The sequence below is a fragment of the Parasteatoda tepidariorum genome, chromosome 4 (assembly GCF_043381705.1).
Source record: "Parasteatoda tepidariorum isolate YZ-2023 chromosome 4, CAS_Ptep_4.0, whole genome shotgun sequence".
Taxonomy (NCBI): Eukaryota; Metazoa; Arthropoda; class Arachnida; order Araneae; family Theridiidae; genus Parasteatoda; species Parasteatoda tepidariorum.
The window spans coordinates 9,180,113-9,202,498 of record NC_092207.1 but is presented as its reverse complement, the minus strand read 5'-3'; the positions used below and the strand labels follow the sequence as shown (position 1 = coordinate 9,202,498).

The 22,386-nt window shown below is 26.6% G+C and overlaps 2 protein-coding genes across 6 annotated transcripts in view; one reads left to right on the top strand and one right to left on the bottom strand.

Annotated features, from left to right (window-relative positions):
• Nucleotides 1–388: 388 nt before the first annotated feature.
• Nucleotides 389–20,972, bottom strand: LOC107451855 (mediator complex subunit 11). Of its 5 annotated transcripts, none has more exons than XM_071179393.1 (5): nt 20,834–20,972; nt 17,702–17,796; nt 12,810–12,907; nt 7,607–7,747; nt 389–716 (listed from the first exon to the last, which is right to left on the bottom strand). In XM_071179393.1, the coding sequence occupies exons 3-5, from the start codon at nt 12,883–12,885 to the stop codon at nt 550–552; spliced, it is 384 nt and encodes a 127-aa protein (XP_071035494.1). In that variant the 5' UTR covers nt 12,886–12,907; nt 17,702–17,796; nt 20,834–20,972; the 3' UTR covers nt 389–549. The 5 variants fall into 5 exon arrangements, with proteins under 5 accessions (XP_071035494.1, XP_015923570.1, XP_015923573.1 ...); XM_016068084.3 differs by lacking the exon at nt 20,834–20,972 and adding an exon at nt 20,435–20,585; XM_016068087.3 differs by lacking the exon at nt 20,834–20,972 and adding an exon at nt 20,440–20,547.
• LOC107451845 (transcription initiation factor TFIID subunit 4) overlaps nt 20,899–22,386 on the top strand; it is a 35,461-nt gene continuing 33,973 nt past the window's right edge. The window contains exon 1 of the mRNA XM_043044675.2: nt 20,899–21,969. Within this exon, the coding sequence (XP_042900609.1) occupies nt 20,899–21,969 (1,071 nt within the window). The remainder of the gene's footprint in view (nt 21,970–22,386) is intronic.

Genomic DNA, 22,386 nt, shown 5'->3' with positions numbered 1-22,386 from the left:
AAAAAAAAAAAAAAAAAAAAAAAAAAAAACATAATTATTTATTTATTTAAGATAGTTCTATTATTCATAATTGGTAAATTTGTTTTTGCACATAATTATATCAGTAAGGGGTCATTTTTATTGACACTAAATTTTATTCATCAATCCAGTTTTTACGACGCTAACACAATTGGCATTTCCACACCAAGAAAAAGACACAGAGTAAAATCAAACACATGCGAAAAATCACGTGCCATCGATAACATTTTGAAGTCAATGGAAGTAACCCCTAAAAACGACCAACCTCCATTAACGATCATTTTACTGCGGAACAGAGAGCGGTCGCTCCCAAAATATAACATGATCAGCTAATATTTCAGCCAATAGAAATTGCAAAATAAAACAAAAATTATTTTTGGAAAGTACATTTTTATTGTAAATAAATAATGCACACACAAGATTGAAAAATTATCAAAGTTTTTGCTCCTTTCTCAAGTTGTATAAACTGATATTAATGAAGTAAACTGGGGGAATGAAAACGCACGTAAGAATGATATCACAATGAGCATATCATGATTCAGACTCTCTTTTGATTTGTCTACGAGTTTCTCTCTCGAGTAAATGCTGATTCTTTAATCTCTCCAGCTCAGCCAGTCTTGTTTGTGAGTGTTTTAACCGATGCCAAGCCATTTGCATAACTTTCTGACTGGCATAGCTTGAACCTTCATGAGCTTGACCTAAAATAAAAATAGTTTTGTAAATTTGCTGAAGGTAAAATGCACACCAAAACTGAAAATATTTGGTTTTACTATGAAATAAGGTTTTTCAGCTGAATAAATCTAACAGTTCTTAAAATGATATCCATTCATACTTTTTTTTAGATTTCATGATTTAATAGAATAATGATTTAATTTCATTTGAAATAATGAAAAGTATTATAATGAGTTGGAGTGGAGGATAAGAACAAAAAGCAAGCAAAAATGAAATTCTAAAGATATGTATGTTAGCAAAAACAGCACTTCATCAAGGGGCATGTTGCCTGTTAACATAAAGGAGCCTTTCTGTAGTCAGTGGTTAAACCAAAAACTGACTGTGCTCCGAGGCCCCATAATGGATAAACTAGATAAGAAAATTTAGTTTTTCTCATTTAGTTTTTTGTTATTTAATTTTCGTACTTAGTTTTTTCTTATTCAACTTTCTTGTTTAGTCTTTCTTATTTAGTTTTTTTATTTAGTTTTTTCTCAATTAATTTTCTTATTTAGTCTTTCTTATTTAGTTTTTTTATTTAGTTTTCATTATTTAGTTTTTTCTTATTTAATTTATCTAGTATGGGGCCTCGGGGCACAGTCAGTTTTTGGTTTAACCACTGACTACAGAAAGGCTCCTGTATGTTAACAGGCAACATGCCCCTTGATGAAGTGCTGTTTTTTTTGCTAACATACATATCTTTAGAATTTCATTTTTGCTTGTTTTTCGTTTCTAATTTTTTATTTAAATTGTTTACATAAGACAAATTTGGTTTTAGCTGCTTTTCCATTTTGACTTATTATTTTTAAGTTCTTTTCTTAAAGTTTTTTTTTTTTTTTCAAAAAATTTGCTTAAATCAATTGTTTGGATTATAAATATCTTATAACAGATTTATCTTTTATTTTTCACAAATAGAGGGAACTGGTTTAATATTTTTAAAAATAAATCTTATTAATTAATAATTTTAGAGTTAATTTATCTAGCTTTTTCACATGCAAACTGTGCAAGATTACAAGATTATACCAAAAGCTATTAATTGATGTTAATTTTAATGCAGTAGAAGATGAATATTGTACAATTCTATGAACTGTGATTCTTCAAGACAATCTCAATAGTAAATCAAAATTGATAAATTTGTTCGTTTTTAATTCTGATACTCATGAAAATTTCATTTTTTATTCTGTAAGTAAGAAATACTTAAATGTGTATTTTTGTCTCTTAAACTTTTCGAACTTAGAAATTATTTTAAAGCATTAATCTTGATCTCTTCCACTTATATATTGGTATACAGGTAGGTTTAATGATATGTGGGATGATCCAGATGATACAAAATTCTACATAATGCCAAGCGTCAAGTTTCAAGGTTTGTGTTATAAATTATATTATATATATATATGTTATGTTATATATATATATTATTTGTGTTGTAAAAAATAAATAAGTATTAAAGTACCTAAATAAAGTTATAAATTATAGATATGAATGAGCAATTAATCTGTTACATAAAGCCGAAATAGCTTAGCAGAAGAAATGAATGTTGAATTTTGTTTTAAATTTCGTAACAATGGACATTTTAAATGCAAAGAATAGCAGTCTATATAAAATACATAACATAATTTCTACAATAAATAATAATGTTAATTCAAACTATAAAAGAAATTTTTTTTTTGTACATACAGGGTAACAAACAATTTCTTTAAAAGTAACAAATACTAAACATCTAAAATTTTTCAAAAATATTTTAGGATAAGTCAGCATATTTGAATTTCAGAGTGGGTTGATTTTAGAGTTAATGATATTCATGTGTTGGGAATGGTTTAGGTATTATCTTTTTTAAAAACTATTAATTTATCATATTTTATTATAACAGTAATTTTTAAAATATGATTTTTTTAAAAGAAAAAAAAACACACGTTCTTGGAAGAAATTATAGTTCAACAGAATAAATAAATGAATAAATTATTAAAACAAATATAGAAAATAGGCCAACTATGACTATAAATAAGGACAATTCTGACTTTTCTAATTTCCAGAATATATTTTTCTTACAATTCATTAACACAAATATTACAATATCAATAAGTTTCTCAGCATATTAAATTAATATTTCGATTGCAAATTATTAACACCTAAATAAGAAATAAAATTAAAATTATGGGTACACAGCAAAGACTGTGTAACAGAATATTTATCTACTATTAGTACCATTTAACATATTATTCTTCATTTACTTAACATGTTTTACACCTGTGTTGTTGTTAATTGATGAATTTAATTGAATATGGAGTTTAGTGACACAAGAACAATAATAAAGCTTCTGTTCTAAGAAAATATGATTTTGCTATTTAAAACAACAGGATATCTGACAAAAGTTTGGGGAAAATTTCCTTCCACCTGACATTTCATTGTTTTTTAAAATTTTAGACTAAAATTTATATTATCTTAATTATTTTCTCACAATATTTTCTTCAATTTATACCAGTTAGTATAATATTGAACAATATAAAATCAACCACCCAAAATCTTAAACTAAGCTTAGATTGCAATATAGATTAATATTTTAATTAAAAAAAGAAATTTAAAGCAAAAAATTTATGAATTAATTAACGGGTTCAAAATATTTATAATTATTTAATAAAATGAATACTTCAGTGAATCTGCAGACTACTTAATATTTTTGCATGTTTTTTTAAAGTAATTCTTTAATTCTAAAATAATTCTTTAATTTTTTTTAAAATTTTGATCACGTACGTTTACTAACGTAACAACAATAGAGGAATGCCTTTTTTTTAAATGTGTACAAATTAAAATAATTATTTTGACCTCATGATCTTTTTTCTATTATTATGAACCAAATTTGGAAAATTTTATTTGGTTACAAAGAAAGATTATGTATTTTGAACAAAAATAATTGCAAAAAAGAGTAAAATTTCAACATTAAAATTAAATTTTTTTTTTATTTTGATCATGTACATTTACCAATATAACAACAATAGAGAAATGCTTTTTTTTAAATGCATACAAATTAAAAGAATTATTTTGACTTCATGATTTCTTTTCCTTTATTATGAACCAAATTAAGATAATTTTATTTTATTACAAAAAAAAAGATTAGGTATTTGGAACAAAAATAATTGCAAAAGAAAGTGAAATTTTGATATTAAAAAATAATACAAGATCTAAAACTGAATTTAAAAGATGCTATTATTTTTTATTTTTTTACCTTAAAAATACAAAACTTATTGGACTAAAAACTTTCCCCTACAATTCCAAGTCATCAATATTTGAAAAACTTTGTCATAAACCATAATCCCAGCAATCACATTAATATTAAGCATCATTTTGTGAGCGAAGTAAAAATGGTTAGACAGATAGTAAATGAATGAAAATACATTGAAAATATGCATGTAAACCAGTATTTTAAAATAGCATGTTGCCTTACAAAACCATATCCAAAATAAATTGCTAGACACTTTGTTATAAACCATAATCCCAGCAATCACATTTCACATTAATATTTATCACCATTTCATTAAGGAAGCAAAAATAGTATATGAAAGAAAATAAATTCAAAGTATGCATGTAAACAAGCATTTTGATGCAACATGTTGCCCTACAAGGAAATATATGATCTAAGTACATTGCTGAGTACTTTTGCTAAAGCTGCAATAGTCAACAGAATGTCCCAAGTTAGCCTTTTATAAGCAAAATCTGCAAACTTGAATTATCGAATAGATGATATGTACTGAAGTTATTAACTCTTTATTAGATAAATTTAGATTTTAATAGCTGACACTCTATTATACAACAAGAACATAAAAATTACAACAACTTAATATTTAGTTTCAGTTAATAACTTTCAGGTATTGCAATAATATGAAAACAGAAACTTGTTTTAAAGGTCATTTTATAGTACTGATAAGCTTTCATAAGGAAAATATATGGATTATTATTAATTTTTAAATAAAAATAGGAAATAATTTATTCATGAAATGTCTTTGTGAAAGTAAAATCAGAGATTAATAATCATTTGGATACAATGCCAACAATTTAGTAATTGATAGGTGTCCCAACTGTGTGATGAAGTCATCAGGTTTGACAACATTATCTAGTTAGTAACACAATATAAATTTTTCTATAAACAAGGTTTTATGTAAAGTTTTATTAATCATAGTATATCTATTATGTTATCAGTGTTAGTTATTAAATATTCATCAGTTTTTAATGATAAGAGTACAAGTGATATAGTAACAGTGTAGACTCCCATTTACAGAAAGTATTAAATAGAAAGCAAGCAGTTGTAAGCTTTTTTTTATTAAGTATAAAAAATTTTGATGATTAAACCAAAATTTTCAGAGTAAAACTGAACAAAAACTTGTATACAATGATCTAATTAACCCCTTTTTCTCCCCTCAAAAAGTGCAGTTGACATTAATTTCACAACTTTACTACTCAATTATTATTTCAAAACAGGTAATCTTTAGTTAGTGAACTTTTGTGTAGCATAATTTTTTTTTAAAAGTAATTTATTTGTTTTTTAGTACATCTTCTCTTAACTTTAACAGAGAAATACTTCTTTTTTTTTGTTGGATTTTTGGAAGGCAATAAAAGTAAAGATTATATTAATTTGTAAGAAAACCCATTTTATAAAATTTGCTGCGTTTTTTATTTATTTATATTCTTTTTTCCTTACTTAAATTGAGAAGATTAAAATTTTGTTGATTGCACTATACTGTAACAATAAAGTATTTGAAAGGGAAGATAAATTTAGTCATCGATGATAACTTTAATTATACAAACAACTAAAATACATTTGAAAAAAAAAATTAAGTAGAGTGCCAATTATCCGTGAGATTCGCAAACAGATTGAGAGTACGATTTCAAATTATGAAAAGATACTTTCAAAGTAAGACGAAACGAGTAACTTATTTATTTTGAAAAAGAGTGCAATTGAAAAGTTTTATGAAGTATATAGGTGCCATTTCTTTCTTTTTTTTAATCATTCGTTGTTACAGAGACTTTGACGTAGAACAAAGATTTCGGTAGTGTGTTTGAAATATATGCACACATATGAATACATCTTTTAAAACTATGTTTTGAATTTCTACCTTACTTTTTGAATTTTTTCAGGTAATCCGTTCAAAGTAGTGTATAATCTCGATAAGAAACATATTTAGTTACATATTAAAGAAGCATTTTAAATTAAAAAGCTCTGCTCAAGAGAAGAAACAAATTAAGCATAGTAAAGAAATCAGAAGAAGTATTCATAAAAAGGATGAACTTGCTGATGATAATATTGAAATAAAATCTTTCAATTTCAATTGGGTAATTTTATCTGCAGATGTTGAGACAATCTGCAGTGCCTGCAGCCATGCTAAAGGGTTTCTGCTACACAGGATATACTCTTACTAAACTTAAAAAGTATTGTATAAATAAGATTTAAAAAAATAAATGGTTCCACAAACTAAAGCCTTGAAAGAAAGAAAAAGTAGGAAATAAAGATCACCAGGGTTTCTAAGAACCTATGTTTATGTAAAAGAAAACATATTATCTAGAAGTTTAAGACGAAAAAAAACTCCATTAATTATGGCAAAAGGTGTAAATTTTTAAAAACCTCAGTGTTAGTTGCAGATTGATGCAGGAAAATCAATTGCTCTTAATGTTATTCAATAAGAAATATATGTGTACCTGGAAAAATTTGGTATAATTTGGTCTATTAGCATAGAATATGGTAAAAAACTAATTATAAAAAAATTATAACAACTAACATTATAAATAAATGAATGGTAACAAAAATTAAACAGTACAAATTGCAGATATTTATTCTTTTTAAGTAAATGTATTCAGTAATCATTAATAAAAATCTAATTTCGCATCAATAAAATATTAAATGTGTTCCTTTTTAAATTAAAATTTGTATTAAATTATAATTATTTATATTTAAAGGTCTACTAATAAAGTTTACATTAAATACTTTTCTTTGCTAACAACTGTGACATTTTTCAGAATATATATTAAATAACCAATAAGAAAAACCTTAATTAAAATACAATGATATAAACAGAGATATTAAACTGAATCTTAAATTTAATTTTTTTAAATAAATTAAAACAAACAGCATGAAAAAATATAACAGCTGTTTGAAGCCTAGTTGTTGTGAAATTTAGCAAAATTATGAAAAAAGTGAAATAAAATTTTTTAAACCTCTCGGCATTACTTGCCGAGTGATGTCACAAAAATCAATTGCTCCTAACGTTATTTAATAAAAAATATAAGAGTACCTGGAAAAATTTTATACCATTTTGTCTATAGTCGTTATGCTTAAAAGAATAATATGATTGCAAAAACATGTAAAAAAAATTCAATATCATTTGAAAATAAACCCATTAACTGGCTTTCATCATATTTTTTTCATTTTTTTTTTTTAACTTGCTACATCAAAAATCATTTATACATAGTACACTATTGCAACACACTATTCATAAAAAATTTTAATTCTATACCCTATTTTCCACAAACTATAACATAAGTTAATAAACTTATTTAAAAAACTAACATTTTCAATACAAAATAAAGTGACTTCAATGATATTAAAAAGATTTTGAAATAGTAGTTATTATTATTTTTTCATAAACTAGATCAACATTTTTGGCAGTATTTCCTAAAACTATTTTCTTTTACAATTTTTACTTTATTATAACTTTTTCATAAAAATTAAAACAGATATTTCTGACCTCCAGAAACTCATTTCCGATGGTCTGAATTATGTGTCTGAATAATATGTTTTTGCAAAGTAAAGTGATGTAGCAGTTTTCAAACAACAAACCGTCAATAATCCGTTATTTTAGAATGACCCTACATATAAAATTTTTCAACATACCAGTTGAGACTTGAGTCAAATATGTAATATTCTTTGAAAGGCCAGCCTCTACATTTTCAAGAGTTTTTAAAAAGGTTGTGCTGTAAGTTTCAGCTTGCTTCACACTTGGTTTTTCTTTGCTCAATTCTAAAATGCCTTGACCTACAAACATAAAACAATGTTAATGTATTACATCAGTACGGAAACAAAAATACAACCGAGTAGTTTAGTAGTAATATCATGAACCTAATTAACAAAAGGGTAGGAAATAAAAAGTTATTATAATCAAAATTTCAAATAAATGAGAAAGTACGAAAATAATCAGTAAAACCATTTTACAAATAGGACCAGAAAAAAATTTGGCTTTTGATAACTAAACTAATTCTTAGTGTTCTAAAGATTAATATTCATTTGATTTAATTAAAACACTAAGTACGTATAGGTACAATATTTTTGAATTGAAAAGCATTTAAAATTTTATATAGATATCTGCCAACATTGGAGAAATAAAATAACAGAGATTTTACTAGCAGCATTTTTTAGGCTACGAGTAAAGTTTTGATACATCATGCATAATCATGTAAGGAGAAATTCAAAATTGAAAATAATATAAGCACTTACAATAGCGATTGCTTACATATAGCAATAACATTACATAATATTGGCAACAGCACCATCTGTTGAGAAATAAGAGAAGTATTTTTGCTACCAGTGGATATTTTATTGCCAATTTTTTTTTAAAATTTCTTCACCAAACACGGAGAAATTTGAGAATATATGGGTAAACAGGATATAGTCGTAAAATACAGGAATCTTTGTTAGAAAACAAGAGACTTGACAGGTATGTATATATTTTGTCATTAAAAAAAAAAGTTTTTAATATCTACCATCTACATGGAAAAATTTAATTTATAATTGTTTTTTACTGAAAATAAATTACTTACATCGTTAATTTTCAAATTAACCACTGAATCATATTTGTCTTATTAAGACAATTCTTTAAAAAACATTGAAATAGTAAGTTTAATAGGTTTAACAGATTGTATTAATGTATCAACATTTTAAAATATTAATGTTTACAATCAATTTGGTATTCCTTTAAAGTTTACTGAAATTAGTTTGAAAAATAGTTATAGAATTTCATGATAACTTAAGTGCTAAGTTATGTAGTATTTTCTAATTAATTTTTGGTTACAAAGTGGGGGAAGCATATTGACCATTCAAAAACAACATTGGGCCCTCTGTCGCAGGCAGTCGACCCCTTAGTTAATGTTTCAGCTATTTCAAAAATAAATTTCCACCAAAAAAATTTAATTAATGCAAAAACAAATTATTATTGCAGGTTACCACAAAGCATACTTTACATAAGGGCAATTCAACAATACGAAGGGCAACATAACAAAAACAAAATATTTAATAGCATTTTTCTATTAAACAATTTCTTAACTTTTGGTTATAAAATCAAAAGTAGTAGTTTTTAAATATTTTATAATACAAACAAAAAAAGGTTTATTAAAATTGTAATATAGTTTATATTTGAAACAACAGTCACATAAAAGTTGTAGCACCAATCAAAAGAATCTTTTCTCTATTTGTCACTTTCTATGTATCATTTTTTTCTATATATCATATATGGGCCCTTTCAATGCTTCCTGTTAATTTAAAGTTTCTTTAGAGAAACTTTTAAAAAAATAATTCAATTATTGCTTATAGAAGAAGGAGAATTTCAAAATAAAATAATGATGTTTAACTCCTTTCTATGTAATGTCAGTCACATTTGATATTTTCACTCTAAATAAAACATTTTTAATTTTTCTCCCTTTTTCTTATATGTATATTGAAAAACAACCCATATAAAATTATTAAATATTTATCAGTGGAAAAAAAAGTTTACAAATAAGAAAACCTATCAAAATGAAACATCAGTCACCGTGGATTTACCCATATAAGCTGCACTTAAGACAGTTTACAATAAACTTTTTATTTATTTTTCAGCGTGTCCGTTTTTACAAATCTCAATATCAGATCAAAATTCTTATTTCTTTATATTCAAGTAGATAAAAACATTTTATTCAGTTTTTTAAAGGTATTAAATATTTATAAATTTATATATTAAATAAATATACATTTATATCATTTTATAATGGCTCACACTAGTAAAAATAGTTCATTTAAAACAATAGTGATGGTTAAGTACTTGCTTAGAGTTATGTTATTCTACTAAGAATCGCAAATAGAATTAACCATATATCAACAAGATGTAAAAAAAGTACTGTTCAATTTTATTTATTTTTTCACCAAGCAATCAAATTTTTTTTTAATCATATATAATTCATTTAAATTGGATGTAAACTTTCATATTACTTGAAATTGATTAGATATATATTTTTAAATTGAAAAAAGCAGAACAATGAAACGAAAGTAACATAAAGTTTAACTAATAAAAACCATATTACTACATAAAAATAAAACTATTATTGCAAATATGAAAACCATAGAGAGCAAAACTGATTGTAAAAACATCAGTTTAGCTAACAAAATTTGTAACTTTACATAAATTGATAAGTCAAGGATTCCCTAACAATCGACATTGAAATATCCAAATTGCCAGAACTTGGCATTAATCCACAACTTTAAAATTATACTTGATACACCATAGAAAAAAATTTCAAAACAGTCATTTACAATATTTTTTTTTTTTAAAATCAGAAAATAGTTTTTAAAAAGAAATAAAAGGAAACTATTTAATAAGAGAGCAATATAAAGTTTTCAGAAAAATTATTTCATTTCTCATGCAGCATATAGGTCTGTTTAACTCATTCAAACACTATTAAAATATACTTTGACCTCACTTAAAAGCAAAATACTATTGCACAGGGTTTTACTCAAGCTTATACACTTGTATGAGGGGAAATCTTGGAAGGATATTGAAAAAAGATCAGGATTATCAATCAACATGGGAGAGAAAGATAGTGAGGAAATTTTGTGGACCTGTCAATGATGATGAATAATTAGAAACAAGTTAGGAAAAATATGAAGACATTGATAATGTCACAGAAATGAAGTACCAGAGACAGACATGGTTGAATCACATTCAGCAGATGAGTATTAATAGAACTGAGTAAAAGGTTTATGATTCAAAATCTGGTGGCTCTTGGTCTTTTGAAAAGCAGAGCAGAAGATGGTTAGAGAAAGTAGAAGAGAGCTTCAAGCAGATAAAAATTAAAAACTGGAAGTCTATGAAGAACGGAGAACATCCTGAAACAGGCTCAAGTCCTCAAAAGACTATTAAGTCAATAGAAGTAGTAGTAAAAAATTTATTTGATTACTTATCGAAATTAATATACTTGTATACAATTTAATATAATTTATTTTAACAATAGCAATTTTTCACAGTTCTTAATCAGCTTCAATTCAGCACTTTGATGATGATTTCAATGCTGACAACACTGGTAGTTATCTATACTATTTAAAGTAATACATAAAAATTATAATTATTAACTTAATTTTACAATTACATAATTTGGACTTTTATACTGGGACAAATTTAATTGTATTTAAATTATTTAACAAACCTGCAATGTTTATTCAAAATTTTTAATCTAAAGGGGAAAAAATGAATTGGAGTAGAATTATTACAAAAATATGATCACTAAATGTAAATACAAACTTATTTAATAGTCCTAAAAGCAGAATGGACATAAATTATGAATTTTTTCAACAACAAAAAAATTAATAAATAAAAATTTTAAAAAAATTTATACTTAAATCGGATTTTTTACATTTATTTTAAAGTTACTACTCAAAGCTCTGATAAAATGTATTAGTAATGCTTAATATTACCTAAAAACAATATTATAACTAGAATAGTTAAATTTCAAACAAAAATGGTTAAATACTGGTGGTTAATAATGGTTAAAAAATGGAATGGTTAAAAATGGACACAGAATTATTTCAAACTAACAACTGAATAAAAGAAAATCATATTCATTTTTATTGAAGCTAAACATCTTCATGAATTTGCAAAGTCAAAGACCAAATCTTTCAGTTAGATTTCAAACAAAAAATAAATTATTTTAGTTCAAAAAATTAAAACAAAAAAAAAAAAAAAATTCTAAATTACTCTAGGCAGATTGGCAGAGTAAATAATTTATAAATACAAACTATACATTTAACAAGTTTTAAAAGTATTAATATTTAATTTTAATAAGCTTCAAACTAAATAGATATAATTGAAATCAAATATGAATATTAAACAACAAATTATTTTATAAAAAAAAACTAATGGAAATTTATAATTTGAAAGTTTTAGTCACTTTTATCCACATTTGATCACTCTTTCACTTATTTATTTTTTGTTAGTTTATCTTAAACATCAAATAATAATTTAGGCATTGTTTTTCCAGTTAAAACCTTCAAAATCAATGAAATCAGACTTTAGAAAAATATTTTTAATTTAAATTAATGGTAAAAAAAAGATGAAAATCAATAAATTTAAAACAATTATTTTTAACTATCTTGAACAGGCCTATTGGATAAATTTTAAAATTCTTTCTTACTTTACACATTTTTAATCTTACTTTAAAACAGCACTCAAATCTAATTTTGCAGAATAGAAAACGCAGAAAATAAACATAAAATGCATGTAGAGAGAATCAGAACATGGAGCTGTTGTTAACACTGGAATAATGCTGTTACTCATTGGTTGAAATTTTTCACAACATTTTTTACACTATTGAATAAAATTTTATGACAACACGCTTCATTTTATAGCAGTAAATAAATGAAGGTTTTTATGGAAAGAAAAAAGGTTTTTTAGCAATTGAATTTGCACAAAGCAGTAATTGAAAGATCAGTAATTAAATTTACATAAAGCAGCAATTGAAAGAGCCAATTGAATTTGCCTTTCAATTGTTACCCTAGTTTATTTTACTTAATGTTTCATACAATAATATACATTATATTATTTGTGAATATGTACATGACATGTTTTAATAGTCACTATCATTTTGTGCTTTTTTAATTAACCAATAATAGACTTAAAAAATGAATCCATGGTAGCTACCATGGATTTTTGTTCATATTGAGTTTTCTGTAAAAATATACAACAAAAAAAAGCTTTAGTAATAAGAACCAATTACCATAGAAATGAAAATGTTCGATTAAAATAGTATATCAGATCGATACATATTATGTAAAATACAAAAAAATAATCATTAATTACTAGCAGCATGTAGAGCAGCAGCTAAATCTTTCTCCAAAGCTTCCAGTTGTTTCAACTTTTCAGCAGGGGCAGTCATTTTAGATATCTAACTGTTTTACCTTCAACAAAAATGAAATAACAGTTAAAAAGTATTTTTATACATCCATTGTTTCAATTTGATTTCAATACAGAAATAAATAAAACAGAACATTTTAGATGGCACAAACAGCAATTAAAACCAGGATCAGTGAATTTTTGACAAGCATCAATTTTTGATTTCATAAATAAAACTGTGACGTGAAAACCCTAAAAACTGCATTTATGCATCGGTATAAATATTATAATTCATATTTAGAATAGCACATTGCATCTAGCGATTAAAGTCAAATATTAATCGACACTACTTTTAATATTTAATTCAATAAGTGTGAAAAGAGAATGTGTAGTAAAAACAACTTTTTTTAGTATTTAAACATACTTTAAATATAGAGTACTATAACAAAACAAAAAATCCACTGAGAGCTCTATAGTTGCAAGGTTGCTTTAAAGATGACATTAAAATAAAGTAAAAAGAGCTGAAAATTTCGTATAATTATTTATGCCATTATTTTCTTTCATAAAAAGACAAGAGTTGTAAAACTATAAATGTAAATTATAAATAATACAGACTCCTTAGAACTTATTCCAATGTTATTGTAATAAAATGTACGCTTTCTTTAACCATATTTTAGAAATTTTCGTTTATAAATTTATCTAATATTTTAATTCAGATTTTATGCGGTTGTAAGACTTAAGCACTTAACATTATACTATTTTTTTGATGTCATTGAATCTCTTTAAAAATTTATAGAAGAGAAGATCTGAGCTTTCAAATAAAATAAAGCAACAAAAAAAATTTAAGAGTATAAGGTGAACTTTTTTTCCTTGTAACTACAATTTTTACATTAATACAACTGTTATTTTTATTTCTAATTATTGTCATACATTCATATATTTGTATTCTTTACTTGCCAAATAAATATTTTAAATATACTATAAAAAACTTCACATGTATTATGATTTCTTAACTATCATTCAAGGTTTTTTGATAGTTTTATTCAGTTTCTGGAATTAAAATCAAAAGCCTGATGAAAATACAAGTTGAATGAGAAATATATGAATAACTTTAACACACAATAAACATCAAAGAAATAAGTTATGTTAAGATATGTAGTGTTGAATGTGTAGTTAAAAAATATGATATTTCATTTCTATAAGAAGACATCAATAGCAACATTTAATAATAATTTTAAAAAAACCTTAAGCAAAATATTGAAATGATTTCCTTTTCTCTGAACTACATGAACGCCAAATACAATGTTTTAATAAACTATAGGATTTCAATAAGTAACGATCAAATAAAAGTTAATGAAATAGAGCATATTAGATAGAAAAAATAAAGAAGGAAATACAGATTGAATGAGAGTTAATTAATCAACTATGAGACACAATAGCAACTAGAAAAAGTGAATGAATTATGCTGCTTCATGCTTATAACTGCTAAAGATTGCTTATTATTTTGTATCAGACCATTTTTGACAAGTTTTGAATTGAAATTGGTCTAATAATTTTTCCTCTTTTGCAGTTTTTATCAAGAACTTGTACTTTAAATACACTTATTTTTTAAGAGGGTTTTAGGAGTATTTAAGGCAGAATAGAATTTTCAAAATAACATGAACATACACATTGTGCTTATAAAATATGTTGTTTCAGCAGAGATTAATAATTGATTGAGAAAATGTTATTTCACAATCACATAAACTGAATAATAATTTATACTAAATAGCTTAAATGCTGAATATTCTGCTAACACTAGATATTCAACCTTCACAAAATTTATTTTCTATTGATCTACAACAATTAGAACTTCATGCAAAAACTTTCTGCTAAATAATTTTAAAGGGTATTAAAATTTAAAATATCTTTTGTCGTAAGATTTTCATTACACAACTTAGCTCAAAATTAACTATTTGACAAATTAATTTGTAAGAAAATTAGTAAAGAATGTAAAGCAAATTTGGGTACAGCCATTTTAGTTGTATCAACTTAGTTATAATAATTACAATATTTCACAGAATTAGAATAGTATGGTAATTTTAAACAAGAAAAATCCTTTGTTATTCATAATAAATTAATAATAATTTTTTAAAAAAAAAAACAGAAATGATTCACTTTAAGTTTATATTATGTAGCTGCTATCAACAAAATATTAGTATTTGTGACAGAACATTTGTTCTGTGTTATGAAATAAATGTCTAAGTTACCAGTTAGAAATATTTTGTTTAGTTTTTCTTATATTGCCAGTCATACTAGATTTGGCATTATAAAAATTTCATAATCTCATAAGACCTTGATACAAAATATTGAAATAATTTGTTAAGGTTATTAGGCTATGTTCAAAATGAACAAATACATACATGTATGTATGTATGTATGTATGTATATATATATAAGTTTGAAAATCACTATCAAATGCTATGTCAATTTTCTTAAATACGAATTTTGAGCNGAAATTTAAAGACTGAGAATTTAAAGAATACTTCAGGGATCTGTCTAGTTTATTCTAAAAGGTACCTATTTTGTGAAAATTTAGACATAATTTGTGAAAATTAAAAATTATATTAAAAAATCAGCACAAAAATATGGTAAAAATATAAATTTATCGTTCCTTACGAGACTCAAAAATAAAATTTTAAGAGAAGGTATTTTGTGAAACTACCCTTTTTCCTAAAGTTGAATTTGTGAAGGTACCGCTAAACGGTAGTAAATTTGGCTTGGACAGATCCCTGTATATATATATATAGTACATAAATATAAGGCAATCATAATACAAAGTGAAAAACCCTGAAAATTTTATGTGCAAACACTTGATATCACGATACCAATTTATAAACAATAAATGAAATTTTTTAAAACTAAGATTTATAATTAAATTACCTACCAATGAAAAATATACACTTTTATAGTAACTAATTTAATGAAAACTTAGCTTTTACAAGATTCGTGAAATTGGATTTTAAAATCACATGAATATGATTCAAGATATTGAATTTTAAGAGCACGAAAATACAAATCGTGACATTGGATTTTAAAAATGCAAAAATACAGATTGTTACATCGGATATTTAGATCGAATAAATATGAATCGCAATGTGTAACTTTTAAATCACAGGTAAATATAAAAATTCATATTTTAAAAAATCGTGAATACAAATAGCGACATTCGATATTAAACTCACTTGAATACAAAGGTCAAAGCAGTGATTTAAGCGAAAGTAAAATTCTAATGCCGTAGTGCCACCTATAAAGATCACATTACTAATATCAGAGTTCTTCCTAGGAATAAAAAAGAACAGGGTGCTGTCTCTCAGAAAAAAGGCACTATAAGTTTTGAAAGGGCACTCATTTGACACTGTAAAAACTTATCAAAATGTATAATATTATGTAATTATTGAATTTGATTCTAAACAATTTTTAAATTACCTCTTATACCATTTTATGTGCATATTTCAAAAAATAATTATCTCTCGTTATCAGAATAAGAGAAAAATTTGTAGTTTATAAAAATAATTAAAGGCATGCTCAAAGACTATCTCTAAGCATAAATTTTTTCTGAAAAAAGTAAACTAAAAAAAGTCATTAATTGATAAACAACTTGAAAGATTTCTATATAATTTAAACTAAAAATTATGAGAAAATAAACAAATTAAATTTTAAAAATTAAAACCATTAAAAAATTGTATTAATATCCCCACCCCTGAAAATAGAGATACATAATAATTTAACAAGTTGAAATTAATCCCAACAAGGTAAATATTCGTAATATTACGAATATTGATTACTACTTGATTATTAATTGATTGATTACTATTTAGTAATCAAAATTAAAACTATAAACTCAAGACAATTTTACCAGTGCGTAGTTGTTACTTAAACAGTGAATTAATTTTTTTAAAAATGGAATATGAATAAAAAGATAATGTTTTTATGAGAGAAAGGCATATATTTACAAAAAGGACAAAGAAAGAGCGTTTATAGGGATCAAAGGGCAGGACGGGGTGGACTGCCCTTCTAAAAATGCTTTGGGAGAACACTGCAATATGATGTATAAAAGAGTTCACTTTTCTTGTCTCTTAGAGTCCCTCAAAAAGATCACAAAATCACTTTTAATTCCTTTTAAATGATTAATATTAAAATATCAAAACTATTGTTATTACACAAATATTAACAATATTTATCATAAGCTCTGAGGTTTTCTTTATAAATAAACTGAATCACAAACACAATTTTATTTACAGCCCTCGGCAAAATTATTAGACGCACAATAAGAGTCTATGTAAAATCTTAATTATCAGGTGATACTATACAGCTTTATTGTTTCCACGCGGTTGAAACCGGTTTGCATTTGTTTATGTTCGTGTATCAATCGGTTAACATTGTAATTCAATGGTTAAAAATAAATACAAATAGGAAGCATATAAAAAATCTCTGAAAACCCTTTACATGTATGTTTAACTATAAAAGTATTGCATATAAACTTGTGCAAAACATGTCATTATTAAAAAACTACAATACATCTCATAATTTGATCTAATTATTACAATATAATACCTGATAAAATAAATATTCTATATTTATATAACATATTGTCTAATGTATCCAATTGTCGAGTTTATATTATATATTACCTAATTTAACCCATTGACACACAAACGTAAACAAGTACAAACCGGTTTCCGTCGCATAAAAACAATAAAGCTGTATAGTATCACCTGACAGTTAAAATTTTACATAGAATCTTATAGAATGTCTAATAATTTGGTTAGGGACTGTATGTTATTCTTTAAAAACTTCAAAAAATATATTTATTTTACTCTTTTTTTCTTTAGCTTCTTCACAGGATACAGACAGATGCAAATATACTCTGTATAATAATTGCTGATTTATAAAGGATGTAGACACACTAAATCTGAAATTCAAAATCAAAATTATAAACTAGAATTACATAAAATTAGAATAAACAATAATTGATTCTTAGAAATGTCAAATAATCCTTGAGTTCAAACAATTTTTGCATATAGAATGTTACAAGAGAAGGGCCGGATTAACCTATAGGCACACTAGGCATGTGCCTAGGGCCTACGAAAAACTTGGGAGAAAAAAATTTGTTGACAAAAATAATTTAGCTTTAAAAACAACAAGTGTATTTTGCACAAAATTATGAAGATACATATAAAAATATAATATTTTTCGGTAATAAGTTATTTTGCAGAATCTTATGATCTAATATATTACTTTTTTGCGATTTTTGGATTCAACAAAATCTTGTATTAGCTGTCGAATTCCCAAACTACGCAAAATGTCGTATTCAATAGACATTAGTGCGAGCGATGCCAAACGATCATTGTTGAACGCAAATAATTTTTTATCAATTTTAATCTGGAGAAAGATCTTTCTCCTTCTGCATTTGATCCAAGAATCGACAAATATATTCTTAATGCTGTTGTTGTTAATTTACACCGCACTAGAGCTGCACAATGGGCTATTGGCGACGGTCTGGGAAACATCCCGGAGGATGATCCGAAGACATGCCATCACAATTTTGATCCTCTGCGGAGGGGATGGCAACCCCGTTAATGCAATGTTAATGTTAGGAAAAGTATTCACAAGTTTATCTCTAACATTGCTATCGATCGAACTAATCATGATGATATTATCGATATCAACTGCAATATCGGCAGTATGTCGGTATTGCAGATAAAGTTCGATAAACAAATTTGTAAATTAAAATCCATATTAATAAAAATGTAAAAAAAAATATGCAAGAAAATTTTAGCATATATTTTGAAAAGAGGGGAGGAGTGGGGGAAGGAGGGGAGGGCCCAAAAACGGCTATGCCTAGGGCCCACGAAAGGTATAATCCGGCTCTGTGCCTAGGGCCTACGAAAGGTATAATCCGGCTCTGTACAAGAGGATTTTAATGTCAACATAACATCCTGGAAAGTAACTATGTCGATTTAATTACAAATGTGAGTACTTATATCTATTTTAAGAGCAAGGTGTAAAAAACATGTTACCATAACCAAGTTATATTAATATATTACAAGCTTTACCACAGCACCTACTATTAAAACACCAGTAACACTACTTTTTTCAGTAACTACTTTTTTCTTGCAGTTGCTGTAAGTTAAGAAGAAATATATTTATTAACTTGGATATTGTTCCATTAAAGGAAGGGCATAAAAAATGCCAAATTGCAGTGAAAAAAGTTAAGAGCACAAAAGAACCACCTTCACCTTAACAGTCATTATAGAAAATGTTAGGGGCAGTAGCCCTTAACCTTATAAAAAATAATAAATAAAATAATAACAGTGTTGAGCATACTGGATAAACACGTACCAGTCATTTACACTTAACCTTAACAAAACATCAATATAAGCTCACCGAGGTTCAATATATATATAAGTTCAATAAGGTTCACTGAGTATAAACGTATACCAGGCAACGGCACTTGACCTTAAAAATCAGAGTACATTATACCTCGGGCAGTGGTACACATCCCTAGATTAATCAGATTATCAGAAATAACAAATAATTATCATAATTATTATTATTGATTGATTATTACACTTAGACTTTAATTTGACAAAATTGCTCTGAGAAGGAAACTAATTTCCTTATTCGATGATTATTTCTTGCAAGCTGCAGCGTGGTTGTCACTAAAATTTGGGGTAATTTTTGGTGCTGGTACTGATAGAGAAATCTTCACAAAAACTAGAAAAAAATAAATTCACACCAAATTCAGGAAGATTTCTGCATCGGAGCCTACACCAAAATAAAAACAAGTTTTAGCAATTTTCTTCAATAGCTAGTGAGAAAAAAATACATTACTAATGGGGACCAATTTGAAAATAATTATAATTCTTAAGCAAACCTCTACACATTTTAATGGAAATTTTAGCAAGTTTAAAAAGTTTTAGGCACATTAACTCAATTTCACATCAAAACATCCTCCCAAATAAACTAATATATGAAATTTTGCGTACATCCAATTAAGAATAGAATAATCTCAGGCCTTTTTGGGCAATAGAAATTGATTCCGAATTATATTGTTTCACTTTGTTCCTTTATTTGCTAAAAAGTTTAATCAGTTCGCTTAGTTTGATTTATTTGTTAAAAGTTAAATTAAACAAATTGATAGTTTTGTTTTTCACTTAAAGTAAGTATAAACATGTGAAAAAATTTAAAATAGAAAGCTTTTCTTAGTTTCCGTCATAAGTAATATTAAACATGCAATGTCGAAAAGAAAATATTTTATTTCACTAAGAAGAATCTATTTCTTAACATGCTTTATACCTACATATTATGAAAAATAATTTGTTAATCTAAAATATCAAATTATTTTTTTTATTTATTTCAAATTACATTTTTTGAAGTGCATAAAAAAGCACCGGGTTTTTAAAATTATATAACTAAGAAATCATTGCTTCCAAAAAGAATTCCTATGTTTCTAATCTTTAGACTAATACCTAAATTTACGAAAACAAGTATAAAAAGATCGAGAACTGACTATCAGTAATTATCAAAAATTCAAGGAAAAATTATACTTCACAATCCACTCGAAATATATTAATAAAATGAGTTTCAGAATTAACTATTTAAGAAATGTGCAGAGAAGCATATTTAAAATGCTAAATTTTAAAAAATAAACAGCAAGGACAGACTAATATTTTTTCTTTAAAGTATCGCTAAGAATAAGTCAAGCTTATGTAAACCTTAGAATTTAAATAATCTCTCAATTTTTTTGCATTTAAAATTTCTGAAAAATACTTATTATTTAGAAAATATTTGAAGTTCTGTAACTTTTTTTTCGCTTTTTAATGGTTTCATGAACTGGTATTAATTCGCTAAAATTCAAAAAAATCATTAAAAGTTATTTCAATGCGAATATCGATTGGATAGCATAAGCATTAACCAAAAACAAAAACCGCAATGATTTTTATTACCCACAATGCCTTTCCATTCAAGAACGCATGCGCTTTGTGTTTACAAGTTTCAGTATAGCTGAAAAATGGCGACGGTAAAGTCATTGGAAGATATGCTCTCTTCCGAAGTGGATGAGTCAGATGTCGCTGCTCTTGTAGGTTCATTAGAATCCCAGTTATCATCATCAAGCATCCAAATATCTAGTCAAGGTGTAAATACTTCATCAGTAACTGTAAATCATGTAAATAATTCAAGTTTAGTCGATTGTAATGTCACTCGATTGCTTGACGGAGCAAAACAAGGGGTCATAGCTGCAAGCCCCGCTGTATCTTTAATCAATGTTGGTAAATCAACCATAGTATCAACTCCTGTTGCAGATGCTAATGCAGCGTCTGTTGCATCCACTTCTAGTAATGTTATTGTTACATTGCCTGGTGCGTTACCAGCCAGTGGTTACATTACACAGGTTACAGGACCACCACAACAAACATTTTTCACTCCTGTTGTCAGTGTAAGCAGGCAGTCGAACACTCCAGAAATAAAAAGTCCATTTTCAACTCAATCTCAAGTCAACCCCACGTGCACGATCAACACCCGTAGCAAGACTGCAGCTGCCTCAGTGCCCAATGGTGGCACAGTTAATCTACTCGGTGTTAGGCAAGCTTCAATGGGTGCAATCTATGATCTTGCAAATGTTGCTTCGCAGCAATCCCCCATGCAGACTTCCAACACCATTATCACAACGTCAATTCCTACTCCTCCTCAAGTTACTAATGGCAAACAGGTGATTGCTGTGAAATCTCAAGTGGAACCTAAACAACCTCTGGAAAAGGGTAAAGCTGGAGTGAATACTCGCTCCCAGGACATCCAGCCTACCACTGTAGTACAGCAAGTAGCGAACAATATTGTGCAAGTCACAACTAACCCTACTGTTGTGTCCAAAAGCCATGTTACATCTAGTCAAGCAGTTAGTGTGGTGTCGCAGGTTGTGTCCAATCCAAGCATCTTGACTCCTGGTGTTCAGATCATGAACGTGGGTCCTAGACTTGGCTTAGCTGCTGGTCAAAAAACACTTGCTCCTCGCGTAGTCCTAGCCACAAATCCTATTAGGATTGCTCCTCAGATACTCACAGCACGTGCCGGAGTATCTGGACAGGTATGAAGTGTCGAGCGTATTTAGTTCTATAAATTAACACTCATTAAAATTAACCTTGGGGAGACTTCCGTATCCTGATCTGTGGCAGAATAATGGCCAAGTCTTGACAATTTTCTGACAGCTGCCCGCGAGAAACTAAAAAAAAAGCACATCGCAGAAGGGGATCAACTCGAAATTTATAACTCGTAGCTACCCCCGGGCAAACATCTACATGTTTTTTTGTTTTTTTTTAATGTGCAAGTTTAAAGTCTTTCTGGCACCTTGGCAATTATAGTTGGCACAACAGATCAGGATACGGACATATCCCCTGAACCTTACTAAAAAATTTTATTTAGAAAGTGCGCAACTTGTTCTTGAATGGTTGATCTGCGGTTTCTTTTAGTTAAGAAATAAATAAAAAGGACTGCATAACTTGGC